Consider the following 21,691-nt stretch of genomic DNA (forward strand, 5'->3'; position numbering starts at 1 on the left):
TGTTAGGATGTCAATTCTTCTCAAATCTATAGATCTACAGATTTAACACAATCTCAGTCAAAATCTAAAATTTTTGAATTTAACTGATTCGAAAATTCACACGGAAATGCAAAGGACCTAGATGGGCCAAAGCAACGGTGAAAAAGAACAAAATTGGGGATTTAATGGGACATGATTTTAGGACTTATTATAAGGCTACAGTTATCAAGACAGTGTGGTATTGATGCTAAGAGAGACAGATCAAACAGAATATATGGGCAACTAATTTTCATCAAAGGTACAGGCAATTCAGTGGAGAAAGGACAACCTTTTCAACAAATAGTGCTGGAATAGTTGCATCTCCATATACAAACAAACAAAATAAAACTAAACTAAACTTTGTTCCATACCTCACACCATATACAAAAGTTAACTCAGGGTGGATCATAAACCTAAATACAGAACCTAAAGCCATTAAAGTGCTAGGAGAAAACTTCTGCGACCTTGGGTCAGGCAAATATTTTAGCCATGACACCAAAAGCACAATCCATAAAAGAACAAACTGATAAACGGGACTTCCTCAAAATTACGAACTCTAGTCTTTGAAAGACACAGTTAAGAGAATGAAAAACATGCCACAAACTGGAAGAAAACACTTGCAAATCACATAGCTGACAGAGGACTTCTATCCCAGTGGCTTTCCAAGCTCCCCTCCTACAATGACAGTCTACCCCTAATGGCTCTTTGTTTAAGAGACAGTATAAAGTCCTAACCAGTAAGAATCTGGAGCTGTGGTTCTCTACTTTAGCTTCACCTGGAAGGCTTGTTAAAACACAGACTGCTGGGCTCCACCCTCAGAATCTCGGAATCAGTAGAGCCTGAGGGTTTTCATTTCTGATAAGCATCCTGGTAATGTTTAGGCTGCTGGCCTGATTACCACAATTTGAGAACTGCTCATCTAGACCAATTTAGACTAAACTTGAAACAAAGTCAAATGCAAGATTTTCCCTCCAAGTGAAAATAAACTATGCTCACTAAAAAATAATTTATCCCCCACCTTCTTTTTTATTAGCCGGAGACATCTGTAAATGCTAATCAGCGCTTCTGATCAGCAAGCAATAACAAACATGACATCACTGAGTTGGCATGATTCTAGCCTTGCCTCTTTGTTGAATACACATTTTGGTTTCCACAAAGCTGTTCAGAATTCACCCTGGAAAACATACACGGCCTTATACCAGCCATGTCACAATGACAACATGAAAGAAGCCATCCGGCCGCAGTGAAGCTCATCAACTTCCTTTGACCCTCCGTCTCCCCCCCACCCCCCTCCCCACCCACTACTTCCCCCCCACGCCCCCCCACCCCATTGTAGGGCTGCCATCTGGGTCTCACCGTCCAGGATGGCCCACTGATTGTCAATCTCTGTGTGTTTCAGGTAGGAGTCTTCAATGGTGGGGTCGTAGTCAGGCACAAAAATCTTCTGGAAAAACTGGATGGTGAGGGCACTCTTGCCCACACCCCCATCTCCCACCACCACCAGCTTGTACGTGGGGAGGTTGTCACTGGGGACGGCACTGGTTGCCATGTTTATGGTAGGTCAGACCTGGGGAGGCAAGACATGTGTAATGAGGCCGGGGGCTTTTTCCTTTCTGACCTTATAGAGTAATAAATACTCCCAATTATATATTGATTCAGTCATTCATTGAATACCAACTATGTGCCACACCTGGTCTTGGGGACACGGTACTACTAGACACCATGAGGTCTTTAACAAGTACAGCCAAAAGCCATGTCAAAGAAGCATTTCTACCACTAAAGTCTGCCCTATTCCCATACAGGTAAACATGTGGGTGCTGGTCCGAGCAGGGATGGCACCTTTTACATCAGCTCTGGCCACGGGCCTGCTGTGCCCAGAAGGATTTGAGGTTGCCTGAGCTAAGGGAAGGTTGGCCGTAACAGCCTGGTGTGCCAGAGTTCAGGATCTCCGTGCACCCCCCCCCCGAATTTAGTGATTGTGGCTCCTTTCCCTCGGTCTCCTTGCCCCTTGTCATGCAGAAAGTTGTGCTGGAATCTCTTGGCATCTGGTCACCCCCTGTGTTAGCTGGGCGGGAGGAAGAGGAGGAGCAGGGCTACGTTTTGTTTTAATGATGTTGAGTCCAGCTAAGGCAGTGGTTCTCAACCAGGGGCAATCCTGCCCCCCAGGGACATCTGCAATATCCGGAGATAATTTTGGTTGTTAAAACCAAGTGGGTGTTACTAGCATGCAGTCAGCAGAGGCCAAGGCTGTGGCTACACATCCTACAATGCACAAGGCATCCCCCACAACACAGAATTATCCATCCTAAGATGTCAATAGTGCTAATGAGCTAAGGTGACTAGGCAGGAGCCCGAAACGCGGGGCGAGGATTCTAAAGAATAATGAGCCTTAACAGATAAGGACTGATTGTGAAGAGGTGACAGCAGAGAAGCGAAGAGTGATCCTTGGAAGCAGCGTCATAAAGTGACAAGGAGGAGAGGGAGGCAGGGAGTGCGGAAGGAGCGCTCAGCCCAGGGTTCTGGGCTGCTAACTGTGGACCCCGCCAGGGTGCCAGGGAGAACGATGCCCCCTCCTGCTATGGCGACACTCCCAGGTAGCAGGAGCACTGACCCGGTGCCAAGAGGGTGCAAGCTTGATCCTGCCTCACGGTACTAGAAAAGAATCTCTGCACAAGCTGGGAGGCAGAAAGGCATGGCGCAGGTGTGACGGGGACACTCAAGGGTGCGGACTGGGTGTCCTGCGTTCCTCGCTGCTGCTTGGGAAGGCCACGCCGAGCCATACCTTCCTTACCTAACAGATGAAAGGGCTGGATTTTTTTTACAGTTATTGGCAGCTCTAAAAGAGTCCTCAGTTCTAGAGAGCAACAGAAAGGGTGCTCGACACAAGTGTGGGTTATGTGGCCACGCTGACCTGCATGGGGCTGCGGGAGGGAGTCATTGCAAAAATGCTCTGCAGTTACTGAAGCTTGATGTTGACATTTAGGACTTCCCTGCATCCTGAGGAAGTATACACGCTTGTATACACTGCGGGTGAGCATGTAAATCTGTCCCGACTGGACTGAGAATACACTCGCGTAAATATATCGAAACTTAAAATGACATACCACCTCTTGAAGCTATCTGGTATATGAGGATTTATTCTAGGAAATAATCAGACAAGTGTACAAAGATGTAAAGAACAGGGGGAAAATGGAAATCACTTAAATGTTGCGGGGGGAGTTAAAGAAAAAGTTATCTACACAATGCAATACTATGCAGCCATTAAAAAGGATGATAGTCCCTAACCTAGAAAAGTTTATATTATGCATGAAAAAAGCCCCAAACAGGCTGCAAAACCACAAGTACATATGATTGCACTTCCATGAATGAATCTATATGTCTAGATGTGGTTCTAGGCATAGAGAGGACTGGCAGATTTGGGGGCACTTTCTCAATTTTTCTCAACACTTGCTATAACAAGCTAATATTATATATGTATACTGGGAAAGTTTAACAATATTAAAATATTCCCACCAATGGGAATAAAAGGCACAGCATAGGGAGCATAGTCAATGGTACTGTAACAGCAATGCATGGTGACAGCTACATTTGCGGTGAGCGGAGCAGAATGTATAGAGTTGATGAATCACTACGTTGTACACCTGAAACTAATGTAACATTGTGTGTCGACTATCCTCAAATAAAAAAAAAATTTTTAATGTTCCCGCCAAATAAATGTTCCAGCTACCTGAAAATGTAGGACTCTGTGTCCTTCAGGTGGGGCTTTAAGCTCCTTTGGTGCAGGATATTGGGCCCAGGGGCCGGCTGCAGCCCCAGCATCTGGTGCCCTGTCTCCCTAAGTAGGGTAAAGGTGGGGACAAGTTGAGGCTTTGGCAAACTGAGATCTCCCACATGACAAGGGATGGTGGTCCAAAGGGGCCACAGGGCAGTTGGATGGAAACAGAAATGGGGAGAGGAGGGCAAGGGCCAGCTCCCTCTCTCCTTTGCCTCTCAGGTCAGGGGATCGAGGTGTCAGCCCCTCCTTACCCGCCATCTTGGCCGAGGGTGGACAGTGACACTGGGCCAGGGTGGGCATGTTTGCCTGTGAGAGAGGCTGTTTCTAAAGCTCCCTTCCATTCTCTGCTGGCAGCGACATGAATAAAAAATACTCAGTGGGTGGGAAGATATCAAGAAGGAAAATTATTTCTCTTGATTTTCTTCTCAAAATGAAACAAGATAAGAAATCTCCACTAGTAAGTATGATAGAGGACATGAACTGAATCTCTGCGTCGGTACTCAGACCAGCCACAGCAGAATCACCTGGGGACCTGCTTGCCAAGCAAGGCAGCTGCCAGGAAACAGACGAGGGGCTCCTTCCCTTCACAGAGCTCCGCACTCAGGGGTTGAGCCCCTGAGACATCACAGGCAGCCAACTCGGGGTTCCCTCCCAACCAAGACTCAATGGAAGCAGGTTAGAATGCACAGTTAGCACAGAAATTGGACCGGATGCCCCGTGGTGAAAAACGCTTTAGTGCTGCCCATCGCTGATGGGCCAAGTCCCGGCTCCTTCACCGGACACTCAAGGCTGTCACCGGTCACCATGCTGACCTCTCCAGTGGTAGCTATGCCTCTACTCGCTCTCCCAACCAGCTTTATGTGCGCCCAGTGTGCCCTGGGGTCACACCGAGTCCCCTGCAGACCCCTGGGAGAGCACATAGCTCTTCACAGGTCAGGCCCGGGCCCAGGAATCACCTCCTATGGGAGGCACCTCCTTCTACTCTGTGCCCTGCAGTTCCTGGTGCAGAGGCCACCGGTATCCTTGAAACAGTCTACATTTAATGTGCACAGAAGGGCAGGGACGGCATCTCGTCCTCTCTGTATCGCCAAAGCCTGGCAGAGCATCAGCAGGGAGCAAAAGGCTAGCTGAAGGCATTTCTGAACCACTGTCAGACCACCCACCAGCCACAGCACTGGGCCTGACCACGGAGAGGGCCAAGGGGCAACCCTCCCAGCCTCCTTCTACCAAGTCAGACCAATCACACAGAAAAGCCCTTCTGGAAGCAAGCGTGGGCCCAGGAAGGAAAGAAGGTGTTGCACAGCCAAGAGAATGAGTCCAGACCAGGCCCCTCCCCCCAATTCATAAAGGCTCTTCTCCTGATGGCCATGTTTTTCCAGGCTTTCAGCCTCCCCCCAAATAATCCCTGACTAAACAATGTCTTTGTAAGTGCGGAGGGCAGTCAAAATGCACCACACTCCTACAAAATAGGCTGGACTCAAGTGGTAAAGAGAAAGATTTTTTTTCAGTCACCACAGGCTATGACGAAAGACACCACAGGATAAAAAGTTGGTTGGTGGTTAAGGAGCAAACTGCTTACATTCACAAGACCCACCTCCTCTCTAGACTATTCAACTAGAAGATCAGAGATCTTTCTAGATCTTTTTAGAGATCACTCTAGAATGTCGGTTCTTTACTTTTTGGGGGTCTTGGATGGCCCCTTTGAGGTGGGAGAGTAGTATAACGTGGACCTAGGGTCTCTCTTGAAAGTTCCCCCACCAGTTTTCGATGCTAGATACTCTCCCACAGACCAGGTGGGTGACCCTGTTGGGCAAGTTACTGTTCACAGCCTCAGTTTCCTATTTGTAAGATGGGATTGATTAGAAAATTATACTTTGCAGGACCGCTCTAAGCATGAAATTAAAATGTATGAAATGTGCCCAGTTTAGAGAAGGTGCTCCAATGTTTGTTCCCGCGCCTTGTTTACTTTGTTCCCTGGAGAGACTCCCCCATCAGAAGTCCCGCTGCCACCTCAGCTCCAGGGCAGGCAGGCCTGTGTGGGAACGTCGCCCAACATTCAGAACGTTGTTTCCATGGGAAATGGCTCCGAGGTTCAGGCAGCCCCCTCCCCTCAGAAACCAACTTTTGGGACAGCCGCCGCTGGGCGCGTGGGCGGCTGAGCGCTGGTTCCCATGGCAACCACCGCTCCCGGCGCCCCTCCCAGTGCACCGGCAGCCCAGCCCCTCCCACATGCTGGAAACTTTTTCCTCAAAGGCAGCGTCGCTGCTCGGACAATTTTAATAACCCGTATACAAAAACTTCGGGCATCTTTAACCAGAGAAATAAACTTTTTTTGGCGGCTGTCTTTTGCTCCCTTTCTCTCTCAGGGTTAGCACCATCTTGCGAGGTGTGAATTTTTGTTTCCTGAATGGCAGCTTCGTCTCCTCCAAGCAGCTCAGAAGCTCCGCCAGGACAGGAGCCACATCTCCTCATTCCCTTGCCTTTTACAGGGCCAGGCAGGGCCCAACACGTGGGAGGCTCAGGGTCTATTCATTGACTGACTGCTGGATACTGCCCCAGGGCAGCCTTCTACCCAGCCAGCCCTCCCTTGGGCCAAGAAGCAGGAGGTGATGCTCCTAGGAGGTGCGGGGCTGGGTGGACAGATGACCCCAGAAGAGCCTCTTCACCCAGCCATTTTCAAAGTATGCTGGGAGGGTTCTGAGACCTCCTGGGGACAGTCCTGTGCAAAGCCCCCCTTAGTTCTCACGGGGGGGGGGTGGCCTGGGTAGGGGGTGTCATTAATAGCCTGTGACTGCAGTTAGGCAGCTCGAGTTCCATTCGTGTCTCTGATATGGACTCCCTGTGTGACCTGGAACAAGTTTCTTAACTTCCAGGAGCCTGCTTCCCCATCTATAAAACAGGAGAATAGGACGCTCAAGAATGTGTGAGGCACCAGTGAAAAAAACTGAAAAGCCCCAGTACGGGCGTATTTGCACTGATAGGCAAAGTAGTTGGTCCCCTGGTCTCCCTCCAACCAGGTAGATCTGGACCACTTGCCTGCCCCCATCGAAAGCCCTAAGAGCACCTGTACCGCATAGGGCTGTTGGAGGACCCAATACAGCAACACATATAAATGCCTGGGAAAACAGAGCTCTAGCCCCCAAAACAGCAGTGCCCAGTGGCTATGATCCCTTACCAATGTGTTGCATTCTCCCAGATTCCCAGGTTCTAGGGCTTCTACAGAGCTTGTTTCCCAAAAGAATAGCCCCAAATACTGCCCATTTTTGTTAGCAGGCCCATAAAAAAGAAACAGCTTTGCCGGCAGACATTGTCAAGGGGTTCATGGGCTCCCTGGCCCCTCCATGCACCCTATCCCCCCAACCAGCACACTTCCAAAGCAGTGTCAAACAGTCCTGGCCAGAAGAACTGGTGCCCAGGAGAGGCTCCACAGCAATCACACTCCCCACCATTCAGTGGCCATCTGCAGTGGACTGGCTGGACACCAAAGGTCACGCTGGGAACGATCGCAACACACTGCCTTAAATTCTCTGGGTGAGGGGCGCCTGGGTGGCTCAGTTGGTTAAGCGACTGCCTTCGGCTCAGGTCATGATCCTGGAGTCCCGGGATCGAGTCCCGCATCGGGCTCCCTGCTCAGCGGGGGGTCTGCTTCTCCCTCTGACCCTCTTCCCTCTCATGCTCTCTGTGTCTCATTCTCTCTCTCAAATAAATAAATAAAATCTTAAAAAAAAAAAAATTCTCTGGGTGATTAGTTTTACAGCATCACAGAGTTTTTCTTTGATTGTCATCGTGATTTCGCTAACCCACTGGGCACTCTTCATTCTTGTTGGTTGTGTCCCTGGCCCTGACTATAGGACCAAAGATTCTTGGAGTTGGGGCAGTGGCCAACCCAGAGCCTCACCCAAAGACGCTGCTAACTTTATTGAAAGTTTAGTTTTCACTGCTTTTTGCTTCTCTACTTCTGTACTAATTATTTTTAAAGATTCCTCCAATCCCAGCAGTTGAACTACAAGTTGTCTGGTAAATAAGGCTCGACGAGAAAGGGACATATTCACTATTAATGCAGCTCTTGGGAGAGTGAATGGATTTTCAATCACATTGAGCTGAATCAGCTCTGGGAAGCTAATCTCATCTCCATGATGTCTGGGTGTGCCCAGCTCAGGGGGATGAGGACACACTGGGGGGAGCGACCCAACCCATGAGGAGGAAATGGCTCTGCATTCCAGGAGCTGCCCTTCCCTTCTGCACAATTCCCAGAAATGGGCAGCTTCCCCAGGGCAGCTGTCTTGCAGGCTGCACAGAGATGGTGTGCCGTCCCGCCAGGGGTCTAGGCCACTCGCTATCCCCTAAGGCTTCACTCTCCACTCTCCCCTCCCCAAGATGTTGCTCCAACCCATTGTCTCACATCTCTGCTAATGCAAGCCCAGCTCTGTCACCGCACCACTCCACCCCTCAGGGAAGCCACCAGTGCATTCAGCTCACTCCATTATTAAGACTTCACCATCCACCCGATCATGGGTGTTATTTTATGCGATAAAGGACTTTAAACACCACTGGTTTTAGATGGTGAGTATGTGGCAGGGGTGCTGCCCCTCCCATTCCCAAACCATGGCAGACATCATAATCGACCACTGTCCTCTTCCCTGCTCAGTCTTAGAACCCTTTGTAAGGCAGCACCTTGGCAGCTGGAAGCAGGTGACTGATCCATACAGGAAACTTGTGTGGCACCCCAGATCTAACCCACTACTCTCCGGGTTCCCTCGAAAACATGTCACTTACCGGCCATCCTGTTCTGTGGGAGGGTCTCAGGACCTTTAGGGGGAGCCTGCCTGGTTATCTCTGGAGAACTCTATGAGCTGAGTCTTGGGTTAATACCTCAGCCCCTGCTTTTCTACCCCCATCAAATCCAAACTCCTCTGCCGGGACCACACCTGGACTGCTAACAGCAGGGCAGAAATGGTCAGACAGGGATCCAGAGATCCAGGCAAAGGCCAATGGAGGACGTGAGCCAGGCGAGGGATGCAGTGCCCTTGGCCTTACTCACGACCCCCGAGGACCACGGGCTTCCTCATATCACGACTGCTGACACTTGGGTCTTGCCCACTAGCTTGAGAGTACCTCCTGACAGGGCCTGGAGCTTAGCTATTTAAGTCCCAGAATAGGTATGTGGAAATACTGCTGGAAGAGTTACAGGAGTGATCAGTGTTCAAGACAATGAACAATTCATTCATTCACGTAAGTGAACGGTCTGATGCTGTTGGAAGATTTTACCACATTAACTCACTTAGTTCTCACAACAGCCCTCTGGGGCATGACTTTGATTATGCCCCATTTTACGGTTGAAGAAACTGAGACACAACAAAGTAAAATAACGTTTCTGAGGTCATCCAGCTCGAGAGTGGCAGCGCCAGGATCGGAAACCACGCCGCATGGCTCCAGAGCCCGTGGCCAGCCCATCGTACTGGGCGTTTTCTCATCGCTGGCAAAATGGTGAGTGGGGGCAGAGTCAGGCCAGACCAGAGGCAGCAGATCCGAGAGTGCTGGAAACAGGTCAGCAGTGAGCCAGGCAGGTGATGTCAGAGTCACAGAGACCTCCAAGGCCACATCCCTGCCCCTGTGGGGGAGGCATCCAGGGCAGATACTAGTCACTGGGAACAGACACGCCACCCCCATCCCAACTGGGACTTAGTCTGCCCAACAGGGCACAGGTCTCGTGCTGCCGCATGCTGCTGCCCCGAGGACCAGGGAGGAAGCTGGGGGATCAGGCAGCTGCCTAGCACAGTGGAAGAACCAGGCAGCTTTGAGACCCATGTTCCAGCCCCTCTGTTTGGGCCCCTCTCCACTGTGCTGGTTGCTGCCCCAGCCCCAGCCTGTCTCCTTGTGCCTGCACACCGGCTGCTCCCTGCCCAGCTTGGGGTTGGCCCCTCCCCTGGAACCCCTCATCAAGGACCTTGAGCCACTGACTCAGCCTGCGACCTTAAGCAAGTTACTTATCTTCTGCACCTCAGTTTTCTCTTCTGTAAAAGTAGGGACAAGGACACCTGGGTGGCTCAGTCGGTTAAGCATCTGCCTTCGGCTCAGGTCATGATCCCGGGGTCCTGGAATCGAGTCCCACATCGGGCTCCCTGCTCAGCAGTGAGCCTGCTTCCCCTCTGCCTGCCGCTCCCCCTGCTTGTGTGCTCTCTCTGACAAATAAGTAAATAAAATCTTAAAAAAAATAAATAAAAGTAGGGAGAGCAGCATCATTTGCCGCCTGGTGGTCATGGCACGCTGCACTGATTTGCCTGCCTGTGTGTGGCCCATAGTGAGTGCTCAGTACACTCAAGTTGTTACCATCACCAGCATTCTTCAAAATCCATCCTAAGCCTTCCTCCTGCAGGAAGCCCTCCTGTCTCTCCAGAGTCCTGCCTGAGCTCATGCCCTGTGAATGGGCTGCTTCCACAGGTAACAGCTCAACAGAATTTAGCCCTCACCACTCCTTCCTCGGTGTGCTCTCATGCTGACTGTGTGTGGGCCTCAGCAACCCCCCCCCCCCAATTCTGCCCTGGAGGGCAGCATTCACATCTTGGCCTACCCAATCCAATGGACCCCCAACTCTTTCTGCTGCCCGCAGTGCAGTTAACCAGGGAGAAAAGCCAGGGGAGACTGGATAACCTGCATGGGACAAACTCCAAGTCCTGCAGTAGCTCAGAGGAGAGGGAAGCAGACAGGGAAGGGTTTCAGGGTCAGGCGGGCACAGGAAAGTGATGCAGGTGGGCCGGCACGGGCACAAAGGCCCCAGGCACGACCCCGCACGGTGGCATTTAGTCTTCCAGTTTTACCAGCGGGGAGACAGAGGCAGAAATGTGAAAGCCTTTGCCCAGGGCAACAGCTTGGTAAAGGGGGAAGCTCAGACTTAGCAAGTAAAAACGAAAACTGCCCCACTCACCCCCCAGCTAGTCCAGGGCCTGGGAAGGTCTGAGGCTCTTGGAAACTGAGGGGTTAACGAGGGCGCCAGTGTCTCAGGGTCCACTCAGCCCTTCAGAACAATGCACCCCACTGGCAGCCCCAGCTCCTGGGGTGCTGCCACCTGGCCCTCTCAGCCTCAGGGGTCCCACCCCAGCGCCGCCCCCCACCATGTCCCCATGTCCTACTGCCACCGGGAGGGTGGGAGTGACCTCAATCCAGGGGTGCGGCGGGCGTAGCTCCCTGGGTCACAGCTTCCTTCAGTGGCAGGTAGGGGCTCAGAGGAAGAAGCAGCTTTATGTTTAAATTCTTACTCCCAGCCCTGGGGGCCTATTAATATTTTCCTAGTGCTGAGGCAGTCATGCCTGCAGCCAAAAAGTCTCAGCCTTAGACAGGAGCCTGCATGTCCACTGGAAAAGCCACTCTGGCAGTCACCCCACCAGCGATGGGTGGCTTCTGGATACTCGGGCCCCTCAGACTCCCCAGAGCCTGGCAGGCCGCTGTCCCATTCTCTCCCCATTGTGATGCAGCTGTCTCCTCACAGCTCCCCCGGGGCTGTTCAGCCTCAACCCTTCACCACATGGACTCGGCAGCGCCACTCCTCAACAACCAACCCCCCTCCAGACCCCTCGTCCCACCTTTCTGCCCTGGCACTCCTTCCCCTCTTCCTTCCCCTAGCAGCTCAAAAAACCCTTTACCTCAAATCCAAGGCCAAGGCCTAGCAAGTCCGCCGCTCATGGCAGGTGCACTCAGTGGCTTGGCCCTGCCCTCCGCCTGCCCCCCCACCCCGCATTATCCTCCCACTGCTCCGGTGCTATCACCCCTCAGCCAGCCCCCGTGGGTGCCTGACGCTCTCCCTGCTGCCCGGAGCATTCCAGGCCCTCCCTGAACTGCCCTCAGCACCGCTTGCCCCTCCCGCAGCCTCTGCTCCTGCTGATTCCTAGTATGGCGTCCTTGAGGACAGAGATGGCGCCTAATTTGTCAGGGGCTCCAGCCCCTACCAGGGCACCTTGGAGTCTGCCAATGAATGTTCTCTGCCTTTTCCCCTTTCCTCCACCTGTGAGAACATTCCCTCTCTGAGGAACAGCCTCCGGAAGTGCTCCCTTCCTCCCCAGCCCTCTCCTACCTTCCAGATCTCCTTCCACTCAGCCACCATGCTTGCGTCTGGGGAGTGCTGGCCAGGTGGCAGGGGGCAGCCAGGGGCTTTGCAGCCATTAGGCCATTTGACTCCTCACAGCTACCACACCAAGAAGGCACTGTTTAGCGCCTGTCAGTGATGAACCCTGATTTCACAGAGGTGCTGTGGCTTGTCCGTCTGCGAGTCTGACTACAAAGCTCCTAGCTCAGCTCCGTGGCCATTCCGCCTCTTCTCAGGAGCATGGCCCTCTACTCCTCCCTTCAAATCTAGGAGCTGGGAGTTATTTTCCTGTCACATTTCCCCACTAGGTTGGGGCAGGCAGGGGTCTGAGGGCTGGGCCCCATCTTCACTCTGCACTGCCGTGGCCTGGCCTGGCTTTGGCCACAAAGAGGTGTGAGATTAAAGGAGGTGAAAAGGACACTGAGGAGTAGCAGTAGCAGGGGTTACTCAGCCTGGAGACTTTCCAGGCTAGCAGTCTTTAGTGGGAGGGCACACGGCCCACCCGAGGAGTGTTCGGGACCCCGGGAGGTGAAGGGCAGAAAGGCACATTCAAAAACGACCACTGCTTTCATTCTATCATTTATATTCGATGTCAAACACAATCAATGAAAAACATAAAAATTTATTTGTTTGACCAACAGTGAGACAGAAACAGTCCAGGCTCCTGCCTGAGGTGGGGAGAGGCAAGCCAATCTCCATTTTAAAAGAATAACCAGACTGTAGAGAGCCGGGCTTGAGCAAAATAAAAGGGAAACTTCCTGAAAACGAGGTGGGCATGACAATGAGCAGCTGGGGAGGTGTGGGATTTTCCTTGAAGCAGGATGGAGGAAGGAGGGTCCAGCAGCCTGGCTCTGGAGGGGTGAACCAGGGCTGGAGGGGGGCCGGTGACTTTTCAGGGACCCTCCCAAACTCCAGATGTTAAGCCCACTCAGCTGGAAAGGCAGAAGGCAACTTTTCACACCCCTCTCCCCAAATGCAAAACAGTCGCTGCAGGTCTCCTCCCCTCCTCAGCAGCCTGGCCAGGACCAGGGAGGGAGCAATGGGCTGAGCTGACAGGCCCGCTCCGTCCCCAGGAGCACTACTGGCCTCCCACCTCCCTTTTTCCTACAGACAGCACTTTTATACAAAGTCCTGCATCAAAGCTTTGGCCCCTCTGCTAGGTGTGTGACCTCAGGCGCACGGCTCAATCCGTGTGTGCCTGTTTCCTCACTTGCTAACCCCAGTATCCACCTCACAGGGTTGTTCTGAGGACACGATGAGCTCATACAGGCAAGTGCTTAGAACAGTGCCTGGCACATAAAGGGTTGCTATTCTTCTTGTTCTTGTTACCATTATCATTACCACTTTGTTGTGGGAACTCTTGCCAATGCCCCCTTCCCCCAAACTGTGCAGAAGGGTGCCTGGGGCCACACACAGCTGTATTTTCCAGGTTGCCCCAAAGCGCTCAGGGCGGGGGTGGGGGTGGGGGAGGCAGGTGCTCCCTCTGAATCACCTCCTTCAGCCAGAGAAGCTCTCAGCACAGCCCGCTCAACAGAGAGACCCCAGCCCCCCAGCTGGACTGAAGTATTACTGCTCCTGCCCCTTGGCCATCCCAGGATTTAACAAGGAAGCGTGTTTTATTTCTGATGATGGAGAAATGATCAGAATCCACTACCTGTGCCGCCTCATTCAGGGATCTGGAGAAAGGGGGAAGCTTCAGAGCTATGCCCCATGCTATAGCCCATCTCGTGGGGGCCATCCCAGGGGCAGAAAGCCTGAGGCAGAGCAGATGTCAGGAGCTTGGAAATGGGTCCGACACATCCAATTTTGAATCCTGGGTGTGTCACTTCCTAGCTGTGTAACCTTGGAAAAATGATAAAGCCCTCTATGCAAAACTGCTGTTGGGAGTAGCAGCATGCTGGAGATGCATGGGGGCTGAGTCCTGTGGCGGGGACTGATCATTATAGTGCCTGTTTATTACGTCCCGACCACACACTCAGCACTTCACATGTACTCCCCCGAGCACCCCCTACCACACCTCAGACTGGGGGAGATTGCTGTGACACTCTCCCGGACACTCAGCTGTCCTTCCTGATGGCACTGTACACACGGCCACTCCACCCCCCTTAATGTGTCAGCTCCATGAGCACAGGGCCGTCCTCTGTTGGACTCTCCACGGTACCTCGGGTGCCCAGCACACGTGTGACACCAAGAAGGTGCTCAATAAATATGTGCTGATTTACATCAGCTCCAGTCCTCGTGGGTACTCTGCAAAACGTTCTAACAGGAAGGAAAAAAATGTACTCTTGGGTTCGCCCTGGTCATCGGGAATTTGATGTGTCTAGTGCCCAGTGCTAAGTTACACCTGGCTAGCGGTGTAAGGCTAGGGTGCGTAACTCTTGCTGAGACGAGTTCTTCAGCGGCTCTTTCCTGAGGCAAAAGCATAGAGCCTGGTCCAGGACAGATCTCATGACTGCTCTGCCACCAAAAGTAATGGAAATTTGGAGTTCTCTGAAGCTCTGGGGAAAAGTGTCCAGGAAAATGAGTGGTGCGGTCAAGAGGAAGAGGTCTGCTACTCAATTTTAACTTCTGCCCTGTTCTGAGCAATGGGTAACCCCATTTCTTATAAGCCCCTGGTGAAAGCCTGTTAGCTATGGCTTAATAGGGCTTAAGGAATGAGGAAGCCAAGCTGATTGCACGCATGCACGGGGCAAAGTGGGGCAGCCGACCCGGGAGGCCAGATGGCCAGCAGACATGGTCCCCACCTCGAAAGCCTCAGAAATGCTACAGGTGGGGAGCATTTTCATCAATGCTTGGGTAATTTTTAAAGAAAAATAAATAATAGGGGCACCTGGGTGGCTCAGTCGGTTAAGTGTCTGACTCTTGATCTCACCTCAGGTCTTGATCACACAGTCATGAGTTCGAGCCCTACACTGAGTGTGGAGTCTACTTAAAAAAAATAAATAAATAAAACACCTTTGGGACGCCTGGGTGGTGCAGGCAGTTGAGTGTCCAACCCTTGGTTTCGGCTCAGGTGGTGATCTTAGGGTTGTGAGACCGAGCCCCCTGTTGGGCTCCGTGCTCAGCATGGAGTCTGCTTGTGACTCTCTCTCCCTCTGTCCCTGCCCCCTGCACTCTTTCTCAAATAAATAAATAAATCTTAAAAAAAAAAAAAGAAAGAAAAATAAATAATACACTCAGAGAACTTCTACAAAGAAAATCCTTTGGGAAGAATGATGAAATACTGGAGAGAGCACCTCCCCATTTCCATGTATGTGGGATGAGGGCCTGGCCCGGTATAACTGGGTCAGGAAGAACTGGGATGGGGTGGCTGGGACATCTGCATTACAGCTGCATCGTTCCCTGTTGGGGACCAGGCAAGGGAGGCTCACAGAGGTGGGGGACTGCCCAAGGTCACATGCAACAGGTGGTAGGGCAGAAATTGGAGCAGGGCTCCTCTAGCCCTTGCAGTCCACGCTCTTTCCTGCTCTCCTGTGGGTCTTCTGAGGAAAGAAAGGAGGACTGAGACCCCCTCTGGCCCCTCTGGCTGCCAATTCAGCAGCCCTGCTGGTGGCCCCAGACCCCTGTCAGAGACCCTGCCTGGGGCCCTCTCCTTGCACACACAGAGGCTCTCCCAGCCCTCCGCCCTGTCTTTCCTATTCCCCACTCACACCAACCCCAAATAGAAAAAAGTCCCTGTTAAATGCTTTATTAGAATGGTTATTTTGTTGGAGTGCCAAGTGACCTACTCCAGCTCCCCCTTTCCATCCTTCCAGCCATCCCCAGTTTGAGTCCAGAAGTAAAACAAAGGCTTTGTTTCTTTATTTTGATTTCCTCTGTAAAATCTCAAACATGCAGGAAACACCCACCCAGTCCAGATAAGTGGACTCAGGCCTCTGTCCACTGCGGGCGGGCGGTGTCGGGGGGTCAGTGAGGAGGGGTGGGCGGGAAGGTTCTGATGCCAGCTGACCTTAGCTCCCGGGGAGGCCAGCAGGGCACCTGGGGCTGGGCCTGGCTTCCTGGAGAAGAAGAGCTGGGTGTGAGGAGCACCAGGCCTTGCCAGCTCTGCTGCCCAAGGAAGCTCAACCTGAGGAATGTGGGTGTGGAGGGATGGCTGAGAAGACAGATCTCATACAGTTATTTTTTTAATATATGCCCCCAAGGCTTTGGGACGGTGGCTCCACCCTTTTCCATCATCCCTGGTTACAATAAAGCCGGCATTGAAAGAAGAACATGATAGAGGCTATTTTGGGTTGCTGAGCCGACTTGTGAGAGAATGGTCCTCGCCAAGAGAGATGGGCTCCCTTCAGTCTCCTCCTCGAGCCCTACATTTCCAGCAGAATTCAAATACAAAGGGGTGAGTGTGTGGGTTATCTGAAAGGGGGAATTTTCAAGAAGGTATGTTGAAATTCTAAGGGACAAAAAAAAAAAACCTCCTAAATGAAATGAAAATTAATTTTGCTTTTGAAATGAATATATGCTGCTTTGGAGAGGCAAGAACCTGTTCCCAGAGCTCCCTGAGAATGATTCGTTTCTATGGGGTGGGTGGGCCTCCCCACCTCCACCACCCCTCCTGCAAGCTCCACACAGCCCCACATGCCCACAAACATGGTCACTGTCTGGGGTACTTGGGTATAGTCGGGGCCGCCTAACACATAGCATATACAGCAGATTCTTATGAAACCAGAACTTTTCTTTTGAAAGTAGGTCTCATTTAAAATAAAAAGCGGTTTTTGGGGGGAGGAGGGACTTCAGGGGAGGCATTCTATTCTGTTTCATTGACCTATCCATTCCTGAGCCAGGCCTACACCACTTTATTCTGGTATTATAGTATTTTAGTGTCTGGTAGGACCAGTCCCTTTCTCCTTACTCATTAAGGGTCTATAAGCAAAGGAGTAAAATTGCTCAGATTTGATTCTGATATTTCTTTTTGTCCAACTTTAAGATGGATTTACAGGGGGGCAAAATTAGAGACAGAAAATCCGTTAGAATGGTACTGCAGTAATCTAAGTGAGCAATGTTAAGCCTGGAGCCAGAGTAAAGATGGTTAGTAATAAGGGGAGAAATTCATTAGAAATCATCCAAATCATCAGATTCAAAAAAGAGACAAGTGGGCCTGTAAACATAACAGGTCTGTGTATTTCTGTACAGTCAGATAGGAATTGGTTTTGTTGACTGTTTCTTTTGCTGTGCAAACACATCTGTACCTCTGAAACAAATAATACGTTATATGTTTAAAAAAAGAAGAAGAAGAAGATAGCAGGAGGGGAAGAATGAAGGGGTGGAAATCAGAGGGGGAGACGAACCATGAGAGACTACGGACTCTGAGAAACAGAGGGTTCTAGAGGGGAGGGGGTGGGGGGATGGGTTAGCCTGGTGATGGGTATTGAGGAGGGCACGTTCTGCATGGAGCACCGGGTGTTATGCACAAACAATGAATCATGGAACACTACATCAAAAACTAATGATGGAATGTATGGTGATTAACCTAACATAATAATAAAAAAAACAGGAATTGGTTTTACAGCATGTTTCACTGCCTTCACTGGTGCAGTCTCCCGATTGCTTTTACTGGAAGAGCAAGCCCAACAAGCAGGTCCCTCTGGCAGCATCTCCGTCAGACTCAGGGGAAGGGACGCAGGCAGCGTTGTTCTCTCTGGGCCACTCAGGGACAGAGAATATTTCAACTCATTCTTACCACTTAATAAAGAGGACTTGGGGACCACCTCAGGTCCCCATGTTCTCTTAGGAAACTAGTTCAAATCTTCCTCCCCCGTCGTGACTCCCTACAAATGGAATCTGCCTGGGAGTGGAAGGCTTTCCTGGAAGTTTCTGAATCTCTTCGGCATGGCTTTCAAAAGAACTACTCTGCTAACTGTTCTGAGGCTCGAGCTTCGAGCTTCGAGGGGTGAGGCAGGCTCCGGCTGCAGCCCGGGTGTCCTGGAGTCCGTTGGGGGTGGAAAGGAGAAGGCTACAAACAGCTGCTCCTCCCTCCTCACTGGGCCTGCAGAGCTGGGATCCGAAAGGTACCACACGGCGCTTTAAAGTAGTTCTACACTTTGGAATAGAAGATGAATTTTGCTGAGGTTTGTGTAAAATGAGCTGCTTAGCAAATCACTGCCATCTAATTATAAAATCATGTTTTTTCTCTCTCTTTTCTAAATATATAGGTTACCATTTAAACGGTGTTCGCTTTGGGCAGGTGTGACGACACCGCTCTGCAGCCTGGCCTGAACATGCAGTGGTCCAGGCAGGTGCTTCTGAGAGCAGATCAACTTTTTGGACAAGGGTTAAATCCAAAAGCGCCCACTCACCCCCCGCCCCCCGCTCCCCGGTGGTTTCTCCCCAGCTATGGGCAACCTTGGGGGAGGCCCAGGCGGCACCTGAATTAGTGGGGGACAGGAAGCTGAAAGAGCCCGTACACGGAAATTCAGGAGCCAGGTTCCAAAGCCCGCCTCAGGCCGAGGACAGGCCCAAACCAGCCAGGCCTAATGACCAGGGATACGGCTGAAGTCCTGACCTACCCGCGCAATGGATTGAGTGTAGACTAAATTGCTGCATCTGTCCATTTTGGGTATGGGCACGTGGTGTTTGTTATACGATCCTTTATATTTTCATTTTTTTTTTTTTTCAAAATTAAAAAATAGACCAAGTGCCCAAAAGATTTAGGGGTTGGCAGTTGACTGTAAGATTAACAGGAGTCAGGGAAAATCACCGCCAGCCAGGCGCTCCGCCCCTCTTCACCAACCAGCCACCTCATCACACGCTCCAGCATAGGCTGCTCTGTCCCCCCTCCTCATGAGGGCTTTGCTCCCGGGCAGCACCGGTCATGTGTGGTCAGACTGCTGAGGGGCAGGCCCCATGAGCACCAGGAAACAAGAGATGTGTCGTTTTTGGTCATCCAGTTCTGTAAGCAGCACAGTGTAACAGAAGGAGCATGTGCTTGGGGACCAGATAGACCTTGGTCGGACTCCGGAGCTCTGCTTTTCTCAGGCTTTGACTGGACGTGGCCTGTTCAACCTCCTGAGCCTTAGTTTCCACATACATAAAAGGCTAATGGAAATTGCTGTGAGGCCTAGATGTGGCTAATATGGTGACTAACCTAGGGCCAGCCCACAAGTCTTTGTTGAAGGGAGGGAGGGAAGAACGAGGGGGGAGAGGAGGGGGGAGGGGAGGGAGTGAGAAGTAAGGGAGGGAAGGAGGAAAGGAGGACAGACAGAGACTGTCTTTAAACCATGCCATTTGAGAAGCCACTGAAAAAAGTGGAGCTGGTGCTGGAGAAAAGCATGACTGTCAGAGATTCATGTGGGACACATCCAGTGGGGGGCAGCTTAAGGGGAGAAAGGAAAGAACTTTGTAAGGACGAGAGAATCCCCAAATGGAAAAGTGGACGGATTTGGGGGCAGCAAGCTTCCTATCTCTAGAAGGGTCCAGCTGAAGCCAAGGGAGTAAGGGAGGGACTGTAAGGGAGAGACTCCCTTGAAAGTTTCCCAGCCTTTATTCAAGGGGTCACTTTCCTGTTTGGGCCATATTTGTTTACTACTGAACTATTACTGGCTTAATCTTTACCTTAAAATCATTATACTTTGGGGCGCCTGGGTGGCTCAGTCAGTTAAGCATCTGCCTTTGGCTCAGGTCATGATCCCAGGGTCCTGGGATTGAGTCCCGCATTGGGCTTCTTACTCAGCAGGGAGCCTGCTTGTGCTCTCTCTCTTGCTCTCTCTCTGTGTCAAATAAATAAGTAAAATCTTAAAAAAAAAAATCACCATACTTTTCATTTACTTTTATTTTTTTTAAGTTTATTTTTTTAGTAATCTCTATACGCAACATGGGGCTTGAACTCACAACCCTAAGATCAAGAGTCACATGCTCTTCCGACTGAGCCAGCCAGGTGCCCCCACCATATTTTTTAACTTAAAATCTTTCTCTAGCCTTAATTTGAACAAAATATCCATTTTTTAAAAATGGGTTTGATGTGATGCCTGTATTTTTATAATACATATAAATAGATGTATTAAAATGAAATGATGCTGAATGTGCCCCACCTAAAATTATCTCCCTGACCGCTCTGAGAAATGTGCTCTACAGGATCTGAATCTAGACTAACTACACTCCAGGGGCCCCTTCTGGATCTATGATTCTGTTATCTGAGGTTGCTTGAATATTGATGATGCTCTTAATCCTTATGGCCCTTTCTGGTCTCCCAAGCATGTTCTCATCAGTGTCTTTCATCTAATCCCATGACAACCCTGAGGGCAGGCAGATAAGTCACAGATGGTGCCTGGGTCCCTGTAGCATGGGATGTGCCCAAGGACCTCTAGATAGTCACAGAAGACCAGAACCAGGGCGCAGAGCCCCCACCTCTCCATCCTCTCCTCGTGCTACCACCACGCCGCTGCACAGCCAAACCCAAATCCATCCTTGGTGCTCTCCCAAATCTCATTAGCACCACAACCAGATGTAAATCATGGTGTTTTATCCATCTAGGTAGCCAGATGCCAAGCTCTAGAGATGAAAATATGCCCGTCTGAGACCCACAATAACACTTCAGCAACCAGCAATGACCTACATTGTCATTTGGCCTTCTGGCCATCAGCAGGCCCCACCTAGAAAAGCTACCAAAAATACCAAAGGTCAATGAGAGGGACATTAAGAAGTTAAATACACACTGCTACTTCATGAACCCTCCAAGAGGGATGGCTGCAGAAAGCTGCCTTGGATCGTGCCAACCCGGCGCTCAGTGGTGGGGGCCCGGGGGTGGAGTCTCTGGGAGCAGGCGAGGCCAATCTCATCATGTGCAACAGAAACACCACCCAGAAGACTGCAGATGAGCACCGAAGTATGCACGGCAGGCGCCGAGGGGTGCAACACGGCTGTCCCCTCACCGCAGCTCAGCTCTGTTGTCTGAAGTAGGCACCAACAACTGGCCTGCTCATTTTCACTCTTAACACCTGACTCTACCATCCCAGGCCGATAGCCTAGCTGCGAGGGCAGAGCCGCAGAGCCTAGAGTGGGTCCTCAGTAACCACTAGTGACACAACGTGGCTTAGACCAGGGCATCTAACCTGGAATCTAGGGCTTGTTTTCAGAGATCCGTGAATCCCCTGAATTGTATGCCCACTCTGTACACCCAGGCAACTTTCCTCTGGGCTTCTCACTGGCATACTGAAGAGGCTGTGACCCAATAAGGTAAAACCATTGCTCTGGTCACCAGACCCTCAGCCTTCTTGGCTGCCTTTCCCATGCAAGAGCTCGCTGGAAGTGGCACTAATATCCAGTGTCTGTGTACAGCAACTTCACAGCTTCGGCATCCTTGGAAGATCTAAACTCTGCTTAACCTACTATTCCTTGGGTTTTGTTATTTGCAGCCAAAAGCAGCCCCACTGATCCAGTACCATAAGGCCTAGTGGTAACACCAAGATGATGAAGGTTGGCAAGGCCTCAGAGTCCACCAACAAAATTCCTCTCAGACCCTGAATTTTCTGCATAGTCCCTAGACAATGGATACTTGCCAGATGCCCCAGGGCACAGGGTGCTCTCCCAGCTCCTTCCTCTGTCCCATCCCCACACAAGGGTAATTGCACCTCTTCCGTGCCTTGAGCCTGACAGGTACAGAACCTCTGCAACTCCGTGCACACTCCTGATGCTTGAGAATATTCCAGCTTTGCACATTTAGGTCACATAAGTGTGGTTTGTACAAAATATACAGAGTGCATGAGCAGTATGTTTTCAATCACTTGCAGGGAGGAACACTCTGTGTGGGGGCATTTCATTGGTAGAACTGATTACACCAGGTGTGAGATATAAAGCAGAGGTCATGTTCCCTGAGAACTCACTTG

The 21,691-nt window shown here is 51.0% G+C and overlaps 1 protein-coding gene across 3 annotated transcripts in view; it reads right to left on the minus strand.

Moving 5' to 3' along the window:
• The window catches only part of MRAS (muscle RAS oncogene homolog), a 53,031-nt gene that overhangs the window by 28,799 nt on the left and 2,541 nt on the right, over positions 1-21,691 (minus strand). For all 3 annotated transcript variants that reach the window (XM_032408631.1, XM_032408629.1, XM_032408630.1), the window contains exon 2: positions 1,375-1,585. In XM_032408631.1, coding sequence (XP_032264522.1) covers positions 1,375-1,567 — 193 coding nt within the window. In that variant the 5' untranslated portion in view covers positions 1,568-1,585. The remainder of the gene's footprint in view (positions 1-1,374; positions 1,586-21,691) is intronic.

This window comes from Phoca vitulina, unplaced genomic scaffold (genome assembly GCF_004348235.1).
Source record: "Phoca vitulina isolate PV1807 unplaced genomic scaffold, GSC_HSeal_1.0 scaffold10, whole genome shotgun sequence".
NCBI lineage: Eukaryota > Metazoa > Chordata > Mammalia > Carnivora > Phocidae > Phoca > Phoca vitulina.